The sequence below is a fragment of the Triturus cristatus genome, chromosome 7 (genome assembly GCF_964204655.1).
Source record: "Triturus cristatus chromosome 7, aTriCri1.1, whole genome shotgun sequence".
NCBI classification, from domain to species: Eukaryota; Metazoa; Chordata; class Amphibia; order Caudata; family Salamandridae; genus Triturus; species Triturus cristatus.
In genome coordinates this window covers 1,724,470,290-1,724,489,980 of record NC_140590.1, presented here as the reverse complement: position 1 = coordinate 1,724,489,980, position 19,691 = coordinate 1,724,470,290, and the positions used below count along the sequence as shown (strand labels likewise).

Genomic DNA, 19,691 nt, shown 5'->3' with positions numbered 1-19,691 from the left:
CTAGCTGCTAGCATTACTCAACTTCGCTCAATGGCCGGTTGATGTCTTTAGTGTTTAGTTTTCATTATTTTCCTTTTACCTTTAACCACCCTTCTGTTGACACTGGCACTGTTGTTCAATGTTGAAGTTGAGGGGCTCCACCAGAGTTTATCACCCTGGAAGAAAATGGTTGTGATGTTGCGCTGGGCATCTCCCAGCATGTTTTAAGTCATGGTTTCTTTCAGCCACAACTTGGGGGTCTTTCATGGCTTCATGGAACCAAACAGAATGCACTCTTGCGAGACACGATAAGAGAAAGTGCACTCCACTTACACTTTGTTTCACAGGAGGCCCTTTACTTTTTCGGTCCCCTGTTTTTGGGAAATGGATGTGGATGAGTAGAAAGCATAATGTATCTGACTAATTCACTGTAGGTACACCTGGTGATCAGAGGTCTATATTGAAAGGACCATTTCTACCAGGAAGTACCATTTTTTGCTCATGATAGAATGGTGGTAATGTTCTACCGGGTCGTTTCTAGAGTTGGCAGCACAAATCACTATATCAGGGAGCAAGTGGGTATTTATTGAAATGCTTTGAGGATCCCATCTTCATCCTGGTGATCGTGCCCTGCACGACAGTCACTTGTTTCTTTGCATCAGGAGACATTTTTTTTATTTTTGGTGTTCTGGTTCTTGTTTGTTTGTGAATTATACCTGCTTGTTGACTCTTTTGCCTTTTTTGAGTGTGTTTTATGGCATGTGCTTTTTCATCCTTCTATAATTTCTTTGGCTCCATCTTCTTCTTGCACAATAGCTCCTTCTTGGCACCATTACTCAGTGTCCCATCTCTGTCCACCCAGACGCTCTGGTGGACAGCAGTGAGAGTGCCCAGGAAGGTCACCCCTATCATCCCTCTTCCAAAAGAAAAGACAAGTAAGAGAAGTGCAAGCTTGTATTAACAATATTTTAATATATTTCATAATAATGGAATTCTAATAACAGATACCAATTTTATACATTTCATTCATTGCTGATTTGTATAATTTGTGTTGACTGATGTCCTTTTAGTCATTTAATTTTATTTTTTTAACCTAAACTTGTATGGAACTTTTTACTCTTAACATTAATAATACTTTTATGTTCTGATGTTCACACCACTTATATATTCTCCATGGAAGCCCTTAATGTTTGTGCCAAGCTACCACTGAAGATCTCAGGATTCATCTCAGGAATCACTGTTGACATCTAGGCTAGGTTGCTTTATCTCTGTGGGAATTCAGGCACAGGTCACGGCAAGACCGAAAAATGTCTCGAACCTAGTTTCACAATCTGGTCCTACAAGAATATTGCTTAATAAGCACCTCTTCCTATAGGCTGTTTTGTTTATTTGACATGAGTACCATCGAAAGGAAACCCATGAAAAGGCAAACTTATGGTGCTTTTCATATTCTCTGCCCTTGCACCCATCTTGACAAGCTCGGGGCCCTGAAAGATCCTCCTAGTTTGTCAATAGTCGACATTGATGTTTTTCTCCAGATGGAGGAAACAAGTGCCGCACAGCAATACCGTAGGTCAAGGACTTGGCATGCGTGTGGTAGACATTAAAAGAATAGATAACATGTGTAATGGTCCCACCCTTTAATTTGATGTTCTTTGCAGAAAGGCTAGGCTGCCCCACATCAAATGAGTCTTGCCTTGAACACACATTATTCAAAGCACAGCATCACAAATAGAAATGTGGTAGCTTATTCTAAGGTGTGTCCCACTGTTGCATGCACTATGTGTTTTTCAATCGTTTTCTTTATTCCAGTTGGGTACTTGCCATTTTGCTCTGCCCTTTCTTTCGTTTTATGTTCCCTCATTCTATCCCAGATCAACCCAACCCCTTACTTTTTATTTCATAGTCCTGTTTGATCATTTGAACACATGTTCCTGAGTCATTCTCTGAACTCTTTGGGCCAGACTGGCCTTGCAACCTTTCTCACTGGCTCCCCTCCGCTCCAGCTCCCCCATTGCTTTGTTCGCAGACTCAATAAAAGGACAATCATTGCGCCTGGCTCCTCATCTAAACTTTGACTTCCATTGTGTTGTGAGGGATATTAGCTACTCCCAGTGTTGCAAGGATGGAATAATTTAGACATCCCAAAATGTAATTACATCCGAACTTTAAGGATGGATCTATTCGAAAGAAGCATGAGTTATTGGGGCACCCTTCCTTTCGCAGTTCCACTCACCTCTCGCGAGAACTCCTCACACACAGCTTCTGACTCTTTGCCGTAGCAGTTGCTGCGGCTCTGACGGTACCTCCGGCAGACACTGACTTTCAGGATACCTTGCACTGGCTTCCCATAGGTATACCTACCGGAAACAGCACCGCAAACAAGATATGAATGAAGATACAGAGGCACAGCAGGAAATAAACAGCAAGAAACAACCCCCTCCTTTTTAGGTCTGGCTACATAAAGCTTTAACCCTGGTAGAGATCATATTCACAACAAACAGCAGCTTCAGATGTATTGGCCGCTTCTATCCCAGGGGCCTCTCTTTTGCACAAAGATTTTTCCAAACAAGCATTACCAGACTCATTGGATTTTAATGGGGTAAAATGTGCAATCACAGAAATGTGCGTGTGCATGCTAGTGTTTGCAGGCACTAACATAATAATTATATATTCGTTGACTTAGCTTATGCTTGTTTTGTTTTTTATTAGCACTATAATGCTAAACCCACTCTCCCCCACTCTTTACTCTCCCAGGCACTCATACACAGACTCACCCATGCACTCACCCTCTCGGCGTTCAGCCTACTCACTCACCCAATCACCCACTCCTTGCTCAGTTACACACACTGCCAAGAATCCAAACACTGACATTTCCTCCCCCTGATAACCCCTTAGAAGATATTACTCTTGACTGTTTAAGGGCCAGTGAGTGCTGCAGTTAACTGGGAAAAGGGGAGGAGTTTTCATTTGGTGAGTACAAGAGTGATGCAGCGTGTCAGGAAACCGGAAGGTGCAGTAGCCATGTTTTAAAATACTTTGTAGAAAGGAACCGTGCTGCCTTGTGGCCACTCTGTGACTTTGGGTGCGACATATAAAACCCTCACCTGGCTAGTGACACATATAGTCACTGGGGCTGAGCTCTCGTGTGTTAGATGCAGAGAGTTTAGGAGTCTTGCAAACAAGCATAGGAATGGCTAAGGAAGTGAAAACAATCAAGAGGGAGGACTGACGTGGTAGTCAGGAAATCTGCCCCCTGCGTGCATGAGATCTGAATGGAGCATGTGTGGTTGTGATGAATGTTGTTCCAGTTCCTTTGTGACATTAGCATTGATTAAATTAGTGATGTCAACAGTGATGGCATTGATGTTGTAATTTTAGATGCCTCTTGGTCAGCAGCAGCGCTGTGGCCTGTTAAAATTATGAAGATACATTATATATCTGCTTGGATGGCTCAGTGAGCTAAACACTAATAGATACAGAGCTTTCAAGGTCATGAGTTTGAATCCTGGCAACACACACTTCGCCTTTTAATTATTCTAAGGTCAATATACTGAGGGGTAGATTTACAAACATTTTGCGCTGGGTTAGCCCCACAAAAGTGATGTTAACCAGCACAAAATCTTTCTTTCCTAATTTTCTTTCCAGTGCAAAACTGGTTTTGCGCTGGTAAGTACTCTAAAAGTAACGCAAAACAGCGCAAAGCACTGCTTTGTGTTACTTAGCACCAAGGGGTGTGGTACATGGGTGGTACATGGGCGTTCCCATGCAACCACCCATGCCTTTTGACGCAAAACCCTATCTACAAACAATTGTACACAGGGTTTAACACCAAAAGTTAACACCACTTCAAAGGAGGCGTTAACAGGAGAAATGTTTTTATTTCTCCTTTCTTTTCAGACTTTGCAAGCGTGCTGCACTGTGCAACACACATACAAAGTGGGAAATGTGTTTAAACTTATCTAGACATAGTATTTTGTACAGAAAGAGTGTGTGCATGGTGCACGCCAGCTGAAATCAGCGCTGGCTCTGGGGAGAGGGGAGGAGAGAGACAAATCTCTGGAGATCTGGCGCGCTCCTACTCCCTTCCCGTCATGCAACGCAGCACAGCCTCTTTGGGTGCTGCGCTGCGATGCGTGTCTTTTTTGAAAATCTGGCCCTGAATATCATAAAGTGGGCAGAGGGTAACTCGCAGTGATGCAGCGGGTGCAGTGAACCGGGTCCCAGAGGTGGGAGAGGGTGCAGATTATCCTGCACTAGCTGTAGTCATTTCAGAGGCTTCCCGTTCGGATTTTTTTTAACCCAGATTGCTTGGAGCCTGGCACTGTTTGCACTGTTTGTGGAAGGGGGAGGTGGGAGAAGAAAAGAGAGAAAATGAACTAAAGTACTTAAAAATGGCAGATGTGTAGTCTGAAGTTTGATCAAAAAAACATATTATTAGAACATCAAAGGTTTTGTAGCATATTATGACCATCATTCCAATTCCCTTTTCTGATGACATTTGTCAGGGTGTTTTATTGACACACCACCAGCCATTGTTAGTAGATAAACTTAACTCCGCTACTTAGTTACATGCTAACATCATCAATTACTAAAATAGGTTTTGCAATTAAATATCTTGACAAATCCCCATTATTACATTGTATTGTAATTGCAATTCTATAGCGTTTAGAACTCCAGACATGGTGCTGAAAATTGGCTTGGGCAGAAATGTGTATCCGATCATGGAATTGGAGGATTTTGGCGCCTCTGTGCTACTGTTTTAACACAGAGTTCTGGACAAATTCAGCCAACGCTGTGTGGCAGAATTTATTTACCATTCTAGCAATGCGATGACAACAAAAACAATGTGAGGCTCCAGCTAGCAAGCTGGTGAGCACAAGCAAGAGTTGTCTTTCACTAGTACGATTTCCAGTCGATATGAAGTCTTATGGTGCGATTTTCTAACATGAGCGGTCAGAGGGCAGCTTTTCAAGTAGATTTTCCACTGAAGCGGCAGAAAAATCAACCTGAATGGCCTCACGCTCTTGCGTACCACGGGGCAGATTTATGTTTCCTGGCGCATCCCTGCAAATCAGCAGGGATGCGCCAGGAAAGATGCGTCACGCAAGTTTACCCTTGCGCCACCACAGATGCGCCGCATTTACAATGCAGCGCATCATGGCGCAAGGATAAACGGATGCGTGACGCATCTGATGGCATAAGGGCGGCGCATTGCTGGAGTCGTGTCGCAAGCACGACGCAACTCCAGCAATGTTCAGGGGCTGTCCATACCGAACATGCTGCGTCATGCCTTACGCCTGCTTCAAGCAGGCGCAGGGTTTTGATGCAGCAGCGTCGGAAAAGTGACTCAGTGAAATCTTGTAGATTTCACTGCGTCACTTTTACGAGGCTTTTTCCGACGGAACGCCCACCCTGCATACATTAAACCTGACGCAGGTTTAATGTAGCGCAGGGCTTTACAACGTGACGCATCTCCCTAGATGCGTCGCGTTGTCAATAAAGCGCAACATGGCGCATGGTTTTCGTCGCCGCTGTGTCACAGAAGTGACGCAACGGTGGAGTAAATGTCTCGCAAGGGGCTTGTAAATCTGCCCCCACGTGAGGCCGTTTACAATGATTTTTCAGCAAGGAATACACTACTTGAGATAAATCGCAGAGCGAACAGCGCAATGTGCTTTTTTTAAATGCATTGGCGGAACTCCACTGAATCTCGCAGAATTTTTATTTAACTTCGATGATATTCTGTGGAGTGAAATTCTGCAAGATCTACCCACCCCAAGCTGACACTTCAATGAATGATAGAGTATATTATATGGTATCAATTTGTTCTTACTACATGCATGTCGCCATTGTGACCACCAGTGAGTCGTGCAGTGTTGCGCTGTGTGTAAGACTGGCATACCACAAAACATGAATAATTCATGCACCTCGTAGGCAGTTCTTCGTCCATGACCCCACAGTATCTGCATTGCTCACGTAATTCTAACATCTCATGCCCTTCAGTTGCAGCCGTTTTCCGTTATTTTAACACTGGCAAATTTATCGAAGTTTCCAGTTTATTTCATTTGTTCAGTTCACAAAGTTGCATAGTTTAAGTTCTCCTTCACCCAAGCAAAGTTTTTTGTGTGCATTCTGTGCATTGTGAAATCATTTTCAATACACTCCAAGATAAGTGTCGCTCTAATCAAACCCAGCCAAAACGGAGAATGTAGACAGAACTTTTTCTCTGCAAACTATTGAACAGTGTTAGAACTGACAGCTTTAGGGTGGTCGGAACGGGCACATTGTCGTCGCTGTGTAAAGCAGACCCGGCACATTGCCTTCGGAACCAGCACATCGACCTCGGAATCGACGCATCCTCTGCTGCAGAGGTAGACCTGACGCATCGCATTCGGAACCAGCACATTACCATCGGAACCTATGCTTTAGCGCCTTTGTGAGAAGAAAATCGAAGCATCTCTCCTTGTCAGAACCGACGCATGGCTTCCGCTGCATCTTCATCTTAGTCAGCGCAAACAGGATCAATGTACTTTTGTTCAGCGGACCTAAGTGGGTCCCTGCATTTGGCCCATGCTCCTTCGCAGTTGGCCTGAACTTTTGACTTTGCCTCAGTCCAGCACGCACGAACAGGTATCCCAAATAGGCACTTATTGCTTCTAAGTGCTATTTACAGTTTATTCTTTAAAAATTTGTATCTCAAGTTCTACTTATTGGATTTTTGTTCTTTTATTTTTTACATTAAGTTCTATTTTTCTAACCTGGTGTGGAATCTTTTTGTGTGGTGTTTTTACTGTTTAACTGTTTGAAGTGTTGCTCAAATACTTTGGACCTTGCATCTAAATTAAGCCTGACTGCTCTGTGCCAAGCTACCAGAGGGTGAGCTAAGGTTAATTTAGGGTTTGCCTTACACTTGGACAGGGCGCATATCTCTGACAACAGGAAACCCAAATTTTAATACACAATTCCTCTGCACGATGAGAAACTCATGCAGAATAATTCTCTGCAAGTTTACCTTATGAAAGTCATAATTTCTAGGCATCTGTGGAGAGTAGGTAAAACTTTGACACCCTGTGAAATTGCAAATGTTTTCTGAGATGAAGGTTGAGAATTAAAAACAATTTGCACTTCAGACCACCCTAAATCATAATGCAGAAAAATACTCACAGAACATTCCACTGCAGGACTTGTGCGGTGTATGTTCGTTGTTTCTAATGCCAACCCAATAGGCGGCAGACAGCATGAGACAAGGAATCATATTTACTGCAGGTACATAATGAACAGAGCTGCCAGCCTGCTGTCGCACAATGTGTGTGCAAACAAACTACACCAAAGATGAGCTAAAGCATTGGGCAGTATACATAGGGCCAGATGTAACAAATTTCTGTTGTTAAAAAGTAGTCACAATTTGTGACTCTACTTTTTGTGACCAGAAACTTGTTTAAGGAATCAGAGTGGGTCACAGCCCAACCTATCAAATTAATATTCATTAGGTAGGTCACAAATTGTGACTCGCTGTGATTGATCACAATGAAGGACATGGTAGCCTGAAAGGTAAGCAGACCATCATGCCTGGGATTGTTTTTTAGTAAAGAAAACGTTTGTTTAAAGTAACTACATTTTCATAAAGGAAATTAAGCTTATTGTATAAAAAGTTTTCTTTTTGTAAAATTTCAATAGAAGTTGGCAGCGGTCCCCTGGCCCACTAAGTATTCCCTCAAATTGTTTACCTCATTTCAGACAGAGAAAGGGGTCCAAAAGGAAACCTGCTTTTTTTTATCATTTACCACCTCAACTTGGGATTCTGTAACTTTTCAGTGGTTTGTGACATGAAATATGGTTGGAAACCACTGATACATCTGGTAGCAATTTGGTATTAGGAAGGGAGGCAGAAAGTACACACCTTCCAAGTAGCAAATCATTATTAGTCGAACTCCTAAAATGATTTTATATACACCTAAAAACGTGTGCGATTAATAGCTCTTAATCAGAGTGTTTGCAGCCACAAAACGTTTCATGCATCTGGCCCACAGTTTGGACATAAGACCCTAGTCAGAAGGTGTCGAATCTGTGAGGAGGTGATTATTTGCTATTTTAGAAAAGAACATCTTTAAGCTGTTGAAATAGCTGCTAGTGTGTAATCGAACCTCTCTTCTGGTTAAGGTCCCTCTCTACAGAGATGTCAATTACTCAAAGGGCACGAGGACTCCACACAATGAAGCCAGTACTTATTACATACTCATAGGAAAGCTAACAGGTATGCAGGATTAAAAGCTGAATCTCACATCTAGATGGCAGCCAAAAAATAGAAAGACTGCAAGGAGTCTGATCGCCCATTTCCTCGTGGTGATCTTCTTCTAGAGAGTCCAGGGGCAGACAGAGCAGTAAAAAAAACCTCCTCTCACTACTTGGAGGTACTTCATTTGAAGATGGTAGAAGACTATGGGCATGTGAAATTCCCCATCTATCCTTCAAAAGTTACTCTCCATAGAGAAGCAGGAGTTGAATAGGTATGGGGACCAACATTCTTCTGTCATCCTAAGTGTGGAAAACGTTGAAGAGAAGCCAGCGACTCGATGGGTATGTGTTGCACTTAGCACTCTGTGCAAGCTCATCCCCAAACTTATTGGGTTCACCCTCCTCCTTTTCTGAACCCGTTTTTGCTGGCTTTTAGGACCATGCACACTTTACCACTACAAACGAATGCTAATGTGCTTGTGCTCCATCCTTTAAACACTGTGAAATTGTTTTACATCCAATTGGCACATTTAAGTTACTTGTATGTCCCTAGTAGAATGGTACTACATGTACCTAGGGCATGTAAATTAAATGATACTTTTGGGCCTGCAGCACTTGAAGTGACATTCACTTAAGTAGCATTTTAAAACATGTCCCAGGCCTGCCATTGTAGCCTGTGTGTTCTGTTCTAAACTACCATTTCGACCTGGCAAATAAACCTTTTGTGAGGTCTAAACCTTTCTTTTTAATACCCATAAGTCACCCCTAGGGTTGGTCTTAAACAGCTGATAGGGCAGGGTGCAGTGTATCTAAAAAGTTGGACATGTACTTTTGGCTTTTACATGGCCTGGTAGTGAAAATCTCTTAAATGCATTTTCACTTCTGAAAGATCAACCTCTCCCGTAGGGTAACAGTGGGTTACCTTATTACATTCAATCAGAGAAAGCTGTCAATTGGGGGCAAGTACGAAAGTTGAGTTTGGTCTCTAAAGAATTCTAATTTAAAACCCTCTTTAATGGTAAAGTTGAATTTTAAGTCACAGTTCTGAAAATGTCACTTTCAGAAAATGTGCATTTTCTTGTCCCAACTATTTGGTGCCTGCAGCCTGTATCCTGGGTCACACGACTAGGTATAGCTGGCAGTTGGTTTTTGTGTAGTGCTCCCAGACAGTGAGACAAAGGGGGAATAGGTGTTGCGATGATGGGCCATCTCTGAATTGATAGGGAGGCCGAACTGTCACCTATCACGCTTGCACATTACAAAGATGCGGCCTCAGCACACTCGCAAAGGGTTTCACCCTAGTCTTTTGTGCCCCCAGACAAGCAGGGGCCAGGGCAAGACATTCTAGACACCTCTGTAGGGAGAGGACTCTAGCAGCTTCTCCCACTTCAAATTGGGCACAAGGTATAAATAGTTGACCCTCAGACCAACTCTTCAGTACACTCCTGGACCGGTGGATACTACAGAAGAAGGATAACTTGCTTCCATGATGCTTGAAGCCTGCCCTGCTTGGTGAGAAGGAAGACCGGATCTGCACTTTTCATCATGGGCTAAAGTAACTGCAAGGCTGAGCTGACTGACCTCCTGTTAGAGTTATAGTGCCTTGAGACCCTCACGGGTGAGTAGCATGCTTAACACTCCCTGATTGACAGGGACATAATAAGCTCCATGGACCATCCTGCATCTGCCGAGTTGACCTGCAGCCTGGCCCAAGAACTGGATCTGCTGAAGCCCTGCTGGCCTCTACTGGGTTGAGTTCCTGATCCCCAAGCGGTGTCCCTCTGGTCCTGGACCCTTGGTGTGGCATCAGTTGAACTCCTCTTGGAAGAAAAGAAGTAATGCTGAAGTTCTAGGCTCTTCGCAACCACAAACAGGACTGCTCGTGCCAAGATCTTGCTGTCCACCAGCGTGAAGCTCCAGTGAACCCAACTCTTATCTTTAAAAGTGACTGCCAGCGACGACTTGCAATGTGAGACCTGCACTTCATGCTACAGCATTGAGAATCTGTGGTGACCGTAAATGAGAATCTCCAGCAACGACCATCAGTGACGCTCAACAGGTTGTTCGCACTACAGCAACGATCGTCCAAAGACACCGTGCATGCTCTTCGCGCTACAGTGATGAACATCCGCAATGCTCTCGCTGATCCTTGTGGCCCTCTAACTTGCGATCTGAGCGCTTTGCACAGGACTTGAAAAGATAATGTTTTCAGTGGGATTTACCTTATCCCTGTATCTGGCCTGCACTCCATCGCAGTCAGCCTGAACTTGTGACTTTCGCCCGGTTTCGCATGATCAGATAATCATGAGTGGCGCTTTGAGGTTTTAGACACTATACTTACCGTAAATCTTTGGAATTTCATATCTGCGGTTCCTTCGATGGTATTTTTGTAGTTTTAGTGTCAAATAATTGATTATAATGTACTCTATTTTTCTAAATTGGTGTGGGATTCTTCTTGTGTTGTATTTTTACTTTATTACTGTTTGTGTGTTGCATAAATACTTTACATATTGCCTCTAAGTTAAACCTGACTGCTCTTGTGCCACGCTACCAGAGGGTTGAGCACAAGTCAATTTGTGGTTTGCTTGTGTTTCACCCTGAAAAGAATTTGGTTTTGCTGCTTCAGTAGTGTTTCACCCCCTCATCCTTTAACCCAACTTCTTACTGTGTGGAAATAAAAAATGTTTCTAACCTCTATTGGTGATCTCTTCAGAGACAATTGGTGAATGACAAGGCCATGAAAAGCCAAGGTCTCCCTAAGATCCTATAGGTGATCCATCTGAAGAGAGCACCCTCATCATATGTGCATTTCTATCATTAAGCAGTGATGAAGCTCACTGACATCAGTCTACACTGTATTCAGTCTATGGACAAGGAAGCTCACTGGTCGAGGAGGCTCGAGCTGCACTTCTTGGCCATTTACATATGTTAAAAAAATATGAGGCACTCACTTTGCACAGGCAGTTACTTCCAATTGCTCATCCATAATGGTGATGGACTTGGGCATCTTGACTACGACTTCGAATTTGGGTAAAACTGAAATGGTAAAGAGATGCAGGTGTCAGTCCTTTTGGTGAGGCCTCTAAAAGAAAGTCATCTACATCAATGAATGAACCGAGCAATGCCCCTCTTCTCCGGAGTGCACTCAGACTAAGTTTCCTCCTCTGTGTACTCCAGTGTTCTTGCCGTGATCCTCCCACTACACTACAGAGTAGTATGCTCCTCTTCACTACACTAATTCCTACATTCCCTTCAATTATAAGGGATTTTTTTCCCACTTCTATAGACTCTAATCTTTCCGCACTCCTCCTATTCCATTGTACCGTAGTCTTATCTTTCTGCATTCGTCATATTTCTATACACCTTAGTGTTCCCTTTCTGCACTTCTTCAATCCCTTTGTACCCTTTTTCTGCACTCCTCTTATTTCTATATTGCTCAGTGTTCTCTTTCTGCACATCTCCTATTCCACTGTACAGTAGTGTTCTCTCGCTGCACTCCTCCTCTTATTTCTATACACCTCAGTGTTCTCTTTCTGCACTCGTCCTATTCCATCGTACCACAGTATCTCTTTCTGCATTTCTCTTATTTCTATACACCTTAGTATTCTCTTTCTGCTCTCCTCCTTTTCCTATGTCCCAGAGTGTTCTCTTTCTGAACTCCTCCTATTTCTATACCCCTTAGTGTTCTCTTTCTGCACTCGTCCTATTCCAATGTGCTTTAGAGTTCTCTTTCTGAACTCATCCCATTCCTATGACCCTTAGTATTCTCATTCTGCACTCCTCCCTTTCTTATATACCTTAGTGTTCTCTTTCTGCACTTTTTCCATTCCAACATACCTTATTGTTCTCTAGCCACACTCCTCCTATTTCTCCACATTTTAGTGTTATGTTTGTGTGTTCCTTAGGTTTCTATGTGCTTTAGTGTTCTCTATCTACATCCCTCCAATTCCTATCTACCGTAGTGTTCTCGTTCTGCACACCACCCATTACTATGTACCATAGTATTCTCTTTCTCCAATCCCCCTATTCCTTTGTACCTTAGTTTACTCTTTCCACATGATGCCTATTTCTATATATCTTAGTGTTCTTTTCCTGCATTCCTTCCATTCGTATGTACAGTAGTGTTTGCTTTCTGCACTCCTTCAATTCCTAGGTACACTAGTGTTTGCTTTCGGCACTCCTTCCATTCCTATGTACAGTAGCGTTTGCTTTCTGCACATCTTCCATTCCTATGTGCAGTAGTGTTTGCTTTCTGCACTCCTTCCATTCCTATGTACAATAGTGTTCGCTTTTAGTGTTCTCTTTCTACACTCTTCTGACAGTTTGCATGCACATTAGTATTTTCTTTCTACATTCATTTGATTCCATTGTACAGTGTGTTCTACTTCCTCACTCCACTTATTTCTATACACCTTAGCGTTTTCTTTCTGCATTCCTCTTATTTATACACACCTGAGTGTTCTCTTTCTGCAGTTCTGCTATTCATATGTACTGTGCTGTTCTCTTTCTGCACTCCTTTCATTCCTATGTATCTTAGTGTTCTCTTTCTTCACTCTTCTGACTGTTTCCATGTACCTTAGTATTGTCCTGCACTCCTCTTATTTCTACACACCTTAGTGTTCTCTTTCTGCACTCCTCTTACTTCTACACACCTTACTTCTGCACTCCTCCTATTCCTATGTCCCATAGTGTTCTCTTTTTGCACTCCTCTTATTTCTATGTACCATATTTGTGTCGTTCTGCACTCCTAGTGCTACACACCTTAGTTGTCTCTTTCTGTACTTCTCCTATTATTATGTACCTTAGAGTTCTGTTTCTGGACTCATACCGTTCCTATGTATCTTAGTGTTATCATTCTGCACGCCTCCCTTTTCTATATACCTTAGTGTTCTCTTTTCATACACCTTCTGTGTCTATACAATTTAGGGTTCTCTTTGTGCGCTCCTTAAGCTTCTATGTATTGTAGTGTTCTCTTTCTGCACTTCTTCCATTCCTATGTACTGTAGTGTTCTTTTTCTTCGCTCCTCCTATTTCTTTGTACCTTTGTGTACTCTTTGCACACATCGCCTATTTCTATACATCTTAGTGTTCTGTTTCTGCTCTCCTTAAGTTTCCACTTACCTTAGTTTTATCTTTCTGCACTCCTCTGATTCCTATGTGCGTAGTGTTCACTTCCTGCACTTCTTCCAATCTTAGGTACTTTAGTGCTCTCTTTCTTCACTCCTGATGTTCAAACAAACCTTATTGTTTTCTTACTGCACTCCCCCTTTTACTTTGTACCACAGTGTTCTTTTTATGCACTCCTCCTATTCCTATGTACCATATTGTTCTCTTTCTGAGCTCCTCTTATTCCTGTCTACCTTAGTATTTTGTTTTCTGCACAACACATCTATTTAACTTACTGTTGTCTTTCTGTACTTCCCCATCCAAGTAGAACCTGGTGTTCTCTTTCCTCACCCTTCCTTTGTACCTTAGTGTTCTCTTTCTGCTCTCCTTAAATATTTATGTTCCATACTAGCACATGCATCAAGCTAGGATTTTGCGAGTCCTTAATAGCGAATATTAAGGATTCGCAATTAAGGACTCGCAAAATCCTATTCATGTAGGAATCGCTATAATAATAGCGATTCCTACACATTCCTTATTTGCTACTCGCAACTTACGAGTCGCAAATAAGGAATAGCTTCCCATTCATTCCTGTGGGCCTATAGGCATATAGGAATGAATGGGAAATTGCAAGCGCAATTTGCGAGTACCAATAGGTACTCGCAAATTGCGCATGCAATTTCAGGGTGCAAGGGTGTCAAAAGGACACCCTGTTGCACCCCTGGAATTGGACTCTGCACATATGTTGCGCACACACATGCCCGAAGTTCAACTTCATGGTAATTTGTACACCCTATTATCGAAATCGCTAATTTTTTTTACTTTAATGCATTGCATTTAAGGAATCTCAATTTAGGATTCCTTAAATGCAATTGCAATTTAAGTAATCGCAATTTAGAGATTACTTAAATTGCGATTTTTGCATTTGGGATGATGCATCCCAAATGCAAAAATACTGGTCGCGAAGAGGCAGATTCTGAGATTCTGCCCGTTTGCGACCGATTTTTCTTTTGATGCATGTGCTTGTTAGTGTTTTCTTTGTAAACTCTTCCAATTCCTATGTATTTTAGTCTTCTGTTTCTACACTGCTCTTATTCCCATGTACTTATACATTAGTATTTGCTTTCTTCTGGACTCATCATACTCCAACATAGCTTTGTGGTATTTTTCTGCCCTCCATCTATTTTTTTGTACCTTGGTGTTATCTTAGTACCCTCTAGCTTTCCTATGTACTTTAGTATTCTGTTATTGGACATCTAATAAGCCTGTGTAGCTTAACGTTCTCTTACCACATTCGTCAAATCCCTGCATACTTTTTTAATCATAATTAATTATTGGCATCAGCATGTACAGAAAGTCAGTCAAGGTAATAAAACCAACATATATTAAGGTACAGAGTTACAATGTTCCAAGTAGTACAATGCCTTTTCATAGGTTTGCATTCAAGTACTATCATATACTTTCTTCCGAAATCCTGGATTCTCTTATTGTTGAAACATGCATTAAACATTAAAAGAAAACATATACCCCGACACGGTAATAGGATAACAGTTATGAATCACTACGTCTGTCCTCTCATACATAAGCCAAGATTAGTCGTCACTGGTGGGAGGCCGCTCACATTCGCCCTAGGAGGGGGAAGAAGGAACAGAGAAGAATGTTGAAGGATATTGACCATATGAGTTCTGAGCGCTGCCCTTGTTCTTCCGCGTCCCTGGCAGGCAACCACCCTGTCCAATGCATGACTACAGTGTTCAAGACAAAGTCCTCACCTTACTCCTTCCAAATTACTTTAATGCTCTCTTTTTGCTCTACTTTCAATCCTATATGCCTTTGTAGGCGTTTTCTGCACTCCTCCTTTAGTGATAAAACATAGTATTTTCTTTGTGAACTCCTCTGATTCTGATATGCCTTGGTGTTGCCTCCCCACACTCCTCTGAATCATATTTACCTTAGTGTTTTCTTTCAGCACACCACCTCTTCTTATTTACCTCAATGTTCTCCTCCTTCACTCCTGCCATTCCTGTGCATCTTAGTGTTCTCTACCACACTTGTCACATTCCCATTTACATTAGTGTTCTCATACCACGCTCCTCCCATTCCTATGTGCTTTAGTGTTCTCTTTCCTCACTCATCGCATTCCAGGATACCTTGGTGTTCTCTTTCTCTACTCTTCCCGTTACTTAATAGCATAGTTTTCACTTTCACATATCTCCCATTCATATATACGTGAGTGATCGGTTTCTACACTACTCCTATTTCAAAATACTTAAGTGTTCTCTTTCTGCTAGCATCCCACTCCTATATTCCTTTGGATGCACTTTCTGCCCTCCTCCTTTTTAATAAACCGTAATATGCCTTTACTGCACTTGTCACATGCCAATATGCCTTGGTGGTGTCTTTTTCCATTCCTTTGATTCCTATTTACCTTAGTGTTCTCTTTCTGCATTCCACTCTTTCCTATTTACCTTAGTGTTCTCTTTCTGCATTCCACTCTTTCCTATTTACCTTAGGACCCAATGTAAAGTTTGGCTAAGAGAGTAGTCTGTGGCAAAGGTGACAGAGAACCCTCTCCTCCAATTTGAAAGTCAGCCCACATCATTTAGAGACATGTGCACCTGCAGTATGTCAATGGAAAAGACAACTTACTCCACCTCTGCCGCAGACATACACCTCCGACGGCCCAATAGAGTAAGGGCCATCGGAGGATTCGCCATTTGTCCACCAGCCCTATTTAGAGTAGGCAAACAAAGTGCACATTTTCACTCCTTGACATTGTGATAAACTCCCGTAGTGTAGGAATCATTGTTTTGTTTCTTGTTTTTTTTAAACAAAATCCCACTTTGGGATTTTTTTTTTAAGGATAAAAAACATTGAGAATTTTCCATACAGCTCCGTCATGTTGATGGAGCGTCTGTCAATCTTTCAATGCATTGATAGGAACCATCATGAAGATGGTTGCTGCCAATGCAAGCGGTGCTCACTGAAATGGCTAATGTCTGTAGATTCGGAGGATGTGTACTCCATCAGAGGCATGGATTATTTTCCTCTGCTGTCCTGATGGAGTATAGACTGTCCTCTGTGATCTAAATGGACCCATTAGTTCTCTCTTACTGCACCAATCTATGTCTCTTAATATCTCTTCCCACACTTCTCCTATTCCTACATACCTTAGTGTTCTTTTCCCTGGCTCCTTGCATTCTAGGAGATCTAGGTGTTTATGCACTCATTCAATTTGCATATACTATAATGGTCACTCAATCCATACCTCATACTCATTTATGCCTTTGTGTCCCCTTCCTACATGCCTCTCTTTACTACAAGCCTTAGTGTTCTCTTTCTCCCCTCTTCCCATTCTATGAAACCTTTGTGTACTCTTTTCCTTGCCACTAATTCCAAGATACTTTTATGTACTCTTTATGCTCTGAATTCTTATATGCCTTAGTGTGCTCTCACTGCACTCGTCCTATTCCAATATAACATTGTATGCTCTTTATGCACTTCAACTATTCCTGTGTACCTTACGTTTTATTATCACACTCCAACCTTAGTGGTTTTTTACAACACTCCACCTTTCTATACACCTTTACATGCCTCCAATTCCAATACACCTTAGTGTTCACTTTCAGCACTGCTTCTATCCCTAAATGCTGTAATGTACTCATTTAGCACTCCTCCTAGTCTGATACCATAATGTTCTCTTTCCTCAGTAATCCTATTCTGAAAGACCTTAGTGTTCTCTATTAGCTCTTCTTTTTTCATGTGCACCCTAGTATCCATGCTACGTCTCTTCCAATTGACTTTAGTGTGCACTTATGACACTCCCCTTTTCTATATACCTTAGCGTTCTCTCCTTGCACTGTTCTCCTTTATGTATAAAACCACCTCACAGTTCCCTTACTGCACAATTTTGTTCTTCTTAATAGGGAACTCACCATACCTTTCTCATCTGTCTCGGTGTAAATGGTATTTTATGGTTCCCCTGAGATTCATTGCTACCTAACGTTTGCTCTCCCCTTTAGCTAACTGTACTCTTTAATCTGAGGTTCTCTTGCCATTCGTTTGCCATCAGTTTCTGCCTTAAAGGTCTCTTTCCAAGTCCCAGTACATTCTATGTACTTTAAAAGTCTCTTACTGTGTTCTTCTCAGCTCTTTCTACCATTGTATTTCTCTTCCATACTCGAGGCATAGTTTAATTCCTTAGTGAGTTCTATAACCCAATACTGTTAGCTATAACTTAGCTTTCTTACTGTACTCTTGCATTCTATTTCTACTCTAGTGCTCTTATAACATGCTTTTCCTGCCTCTATATTCCTCAAAGTTCTCTTAGGTTCTCACTCATCTCTCTACTACCAAACATTCTCTTACCAAACTGCCCCATCTGTGTACAACTCTATTTTCTCTTATGATTCTTGCTTATCTCTATATTGCCAAGAGGTGTCATACTGGCACATGCATCAACAATGCCATTTGCTATTCCTTAATAGCGAAAATTAAGGATTCGCTAATAAGGAATAGCAAAAGGCTATGCATGTAGAAATCGCTTACAAAATAGCGATTTCTAAACATTCCTTAATTGCTACTCGCAAATTGCGAGTCGCAATTAAGGAATACCTCCCCATTTATTCCTATGGGCCTAGAGGCCCATAGGAATGAATGGGAAGACTTTCTCAATTTGCGATTCTCAATTAGAGAATCGCAAATTGCTCATGCAATTTCGAGGGTGCCAGGGTGTCAAAAGGAAACCCTGTTGCACCCCTGAAATCTGCATATGAGTACATCTTGCACACACACATGCCCCAAGGTCATGTGTGTGTGTAAAATGGAACTTTGAAAAATGCACTTTAGTGCATTTTTCAAAGTTTTTTCAAATTACCATGAAGTTCAACTTCATGGTAATCTGCTCCCCCTATTAGCAAAATCGCTGATTTTTAAACTTTAATGCATTGCATTTAAGGAATCTCAATTTGGGATTCCTTAAATGCAATCGCAATTTAAGGAATCGCTATTTAGAGATTCCTTAAATTGCGATTTTTGCATTTGGGATGATGCATCCCAAATGCAAAAATACCGGTCGCAAAGGGGCAGATTCTGCTAATCTGCCTGTTTGCGACCAGTTTTCTCGTTGATGCATGTGGCCCTTAGTTCCTCCTCCAAGTCTCATTTACCTCAGTGTTCTCGATTGGTTCTCCCCTATCTTCATCTATTCCATCGGTGGGCAGAACTCGTGGAGTTTCAGTCCGTGGAATTCAGTGGATTTACATAAAAACTCAGCGAGATTCCATGTAGTTCCACCATCAGGTGGAAAGTATGGCGCTTGCACTGCTGTTTAGCGCCGGTAGTGCGAGCAGCGCTGAAAATCAGTGTGAGTGGCATCATGTGTTCCGCCAGAGTGAGCGGCAATTCGAGTTGATTTTCCTGCAACTCAAGAAGAAAATCTATCCCAACAGGCAGCAAATCTACCCAAACAGCAGCTCTATGACCACAACCACCTATGTTGGAAAATCGTGCTAAGGGACACCCAATCTTTCTTGCCAGCTTGAACTTTGTTAGCCTTGCCGGAGAAAGATTCTGCCACGTGGTGACTGAACAATTTGGCCAGAACTCTGCGTTAAAGTGTAACACAGAGAGACCAAACTTCCAGCAATCGCACAAGTGGAACAAAATATTCTACCCACCCCTAATCTCTTCTCATACTCCTCCAATCTCTATGAACCGCAGTATTATCCTGACATTCTCACTCATTTCTGTTTAAATCAGAGTTCTCTTACCATACATTTCCATTGTGCATGTCTCTCACTCTTCTCTTATGGCTCTCATCCTTTCTCAGCAGCTCACATTTCGGTTACAGTATGCCACCCTCCTCTATCAGCGTTCGGAAACAGCTCCTGCCCATCTCTTTTTAACTCAGGGCTCCCTTATACTCCCCTATATCTCTATATTTATTGGGGATCTCTTAAGGCCATTTCTAATATCTGTATCACTCCTGGTACAATCACTGCAGTCCTTTGGCTTCTTTATGCCACTGAGTTTCCCTATGGTGCTCACCCAGCTCTCTCACTAGAGCCCAAAGGTTTCTTACTATATGCCCCACCTATCTTTTTCCCAACGTTCTCTTATCATTCTCATGTTTCTCTCCATCACTCAGAGTTCTATTACTATGTGCTTTCATGTTGAATACGCCTTAGCGTTATCTTATTCGTCATGCCCATGTCTATGTGGCTCAGAGTTCTTCTATTGTTCTCCAATTGCCTTTATATACCTTAGTTTTCTCGTATAGTTCTCACCCTTATCTCTGTTACTCAGAGTTATCCAACAATATTCCTCCTGCCTTTATGTTCCTCACTGTTATGTTATTCAACATCCAC

The 19,691-nt window shown here is 42.1% G+C and overlaps 1 protein-coding gene across 1 annotated transcript in view; it reads right to left on the bottom strand.

The window, feature by feature from the left end:
* LOC146812900 (alpha-2-macroglobulin-like) overlaps nt 1–19,691 on the bottom strand; it is a 106,260-nt gene that overhangs the window by 65,065 nt on the left and 21,504 nt on the right. Inside the window, exons 7-8 of the mRNA XM_085619971.1 lie at nt 11,169–11,253; nt 2,216–2,339 (exon numbers count right to left, since the gene is read on the bottom strand). Coding sequence (XP_085476097.1) covers nt 2,216–2,339; nt 11,169–11,253 — 209 coding nt within the window. The remainder of the gene's footprint in view (nt 1–2,215; nt 2,340–11,168; nt 11,254–19,691) is intronic.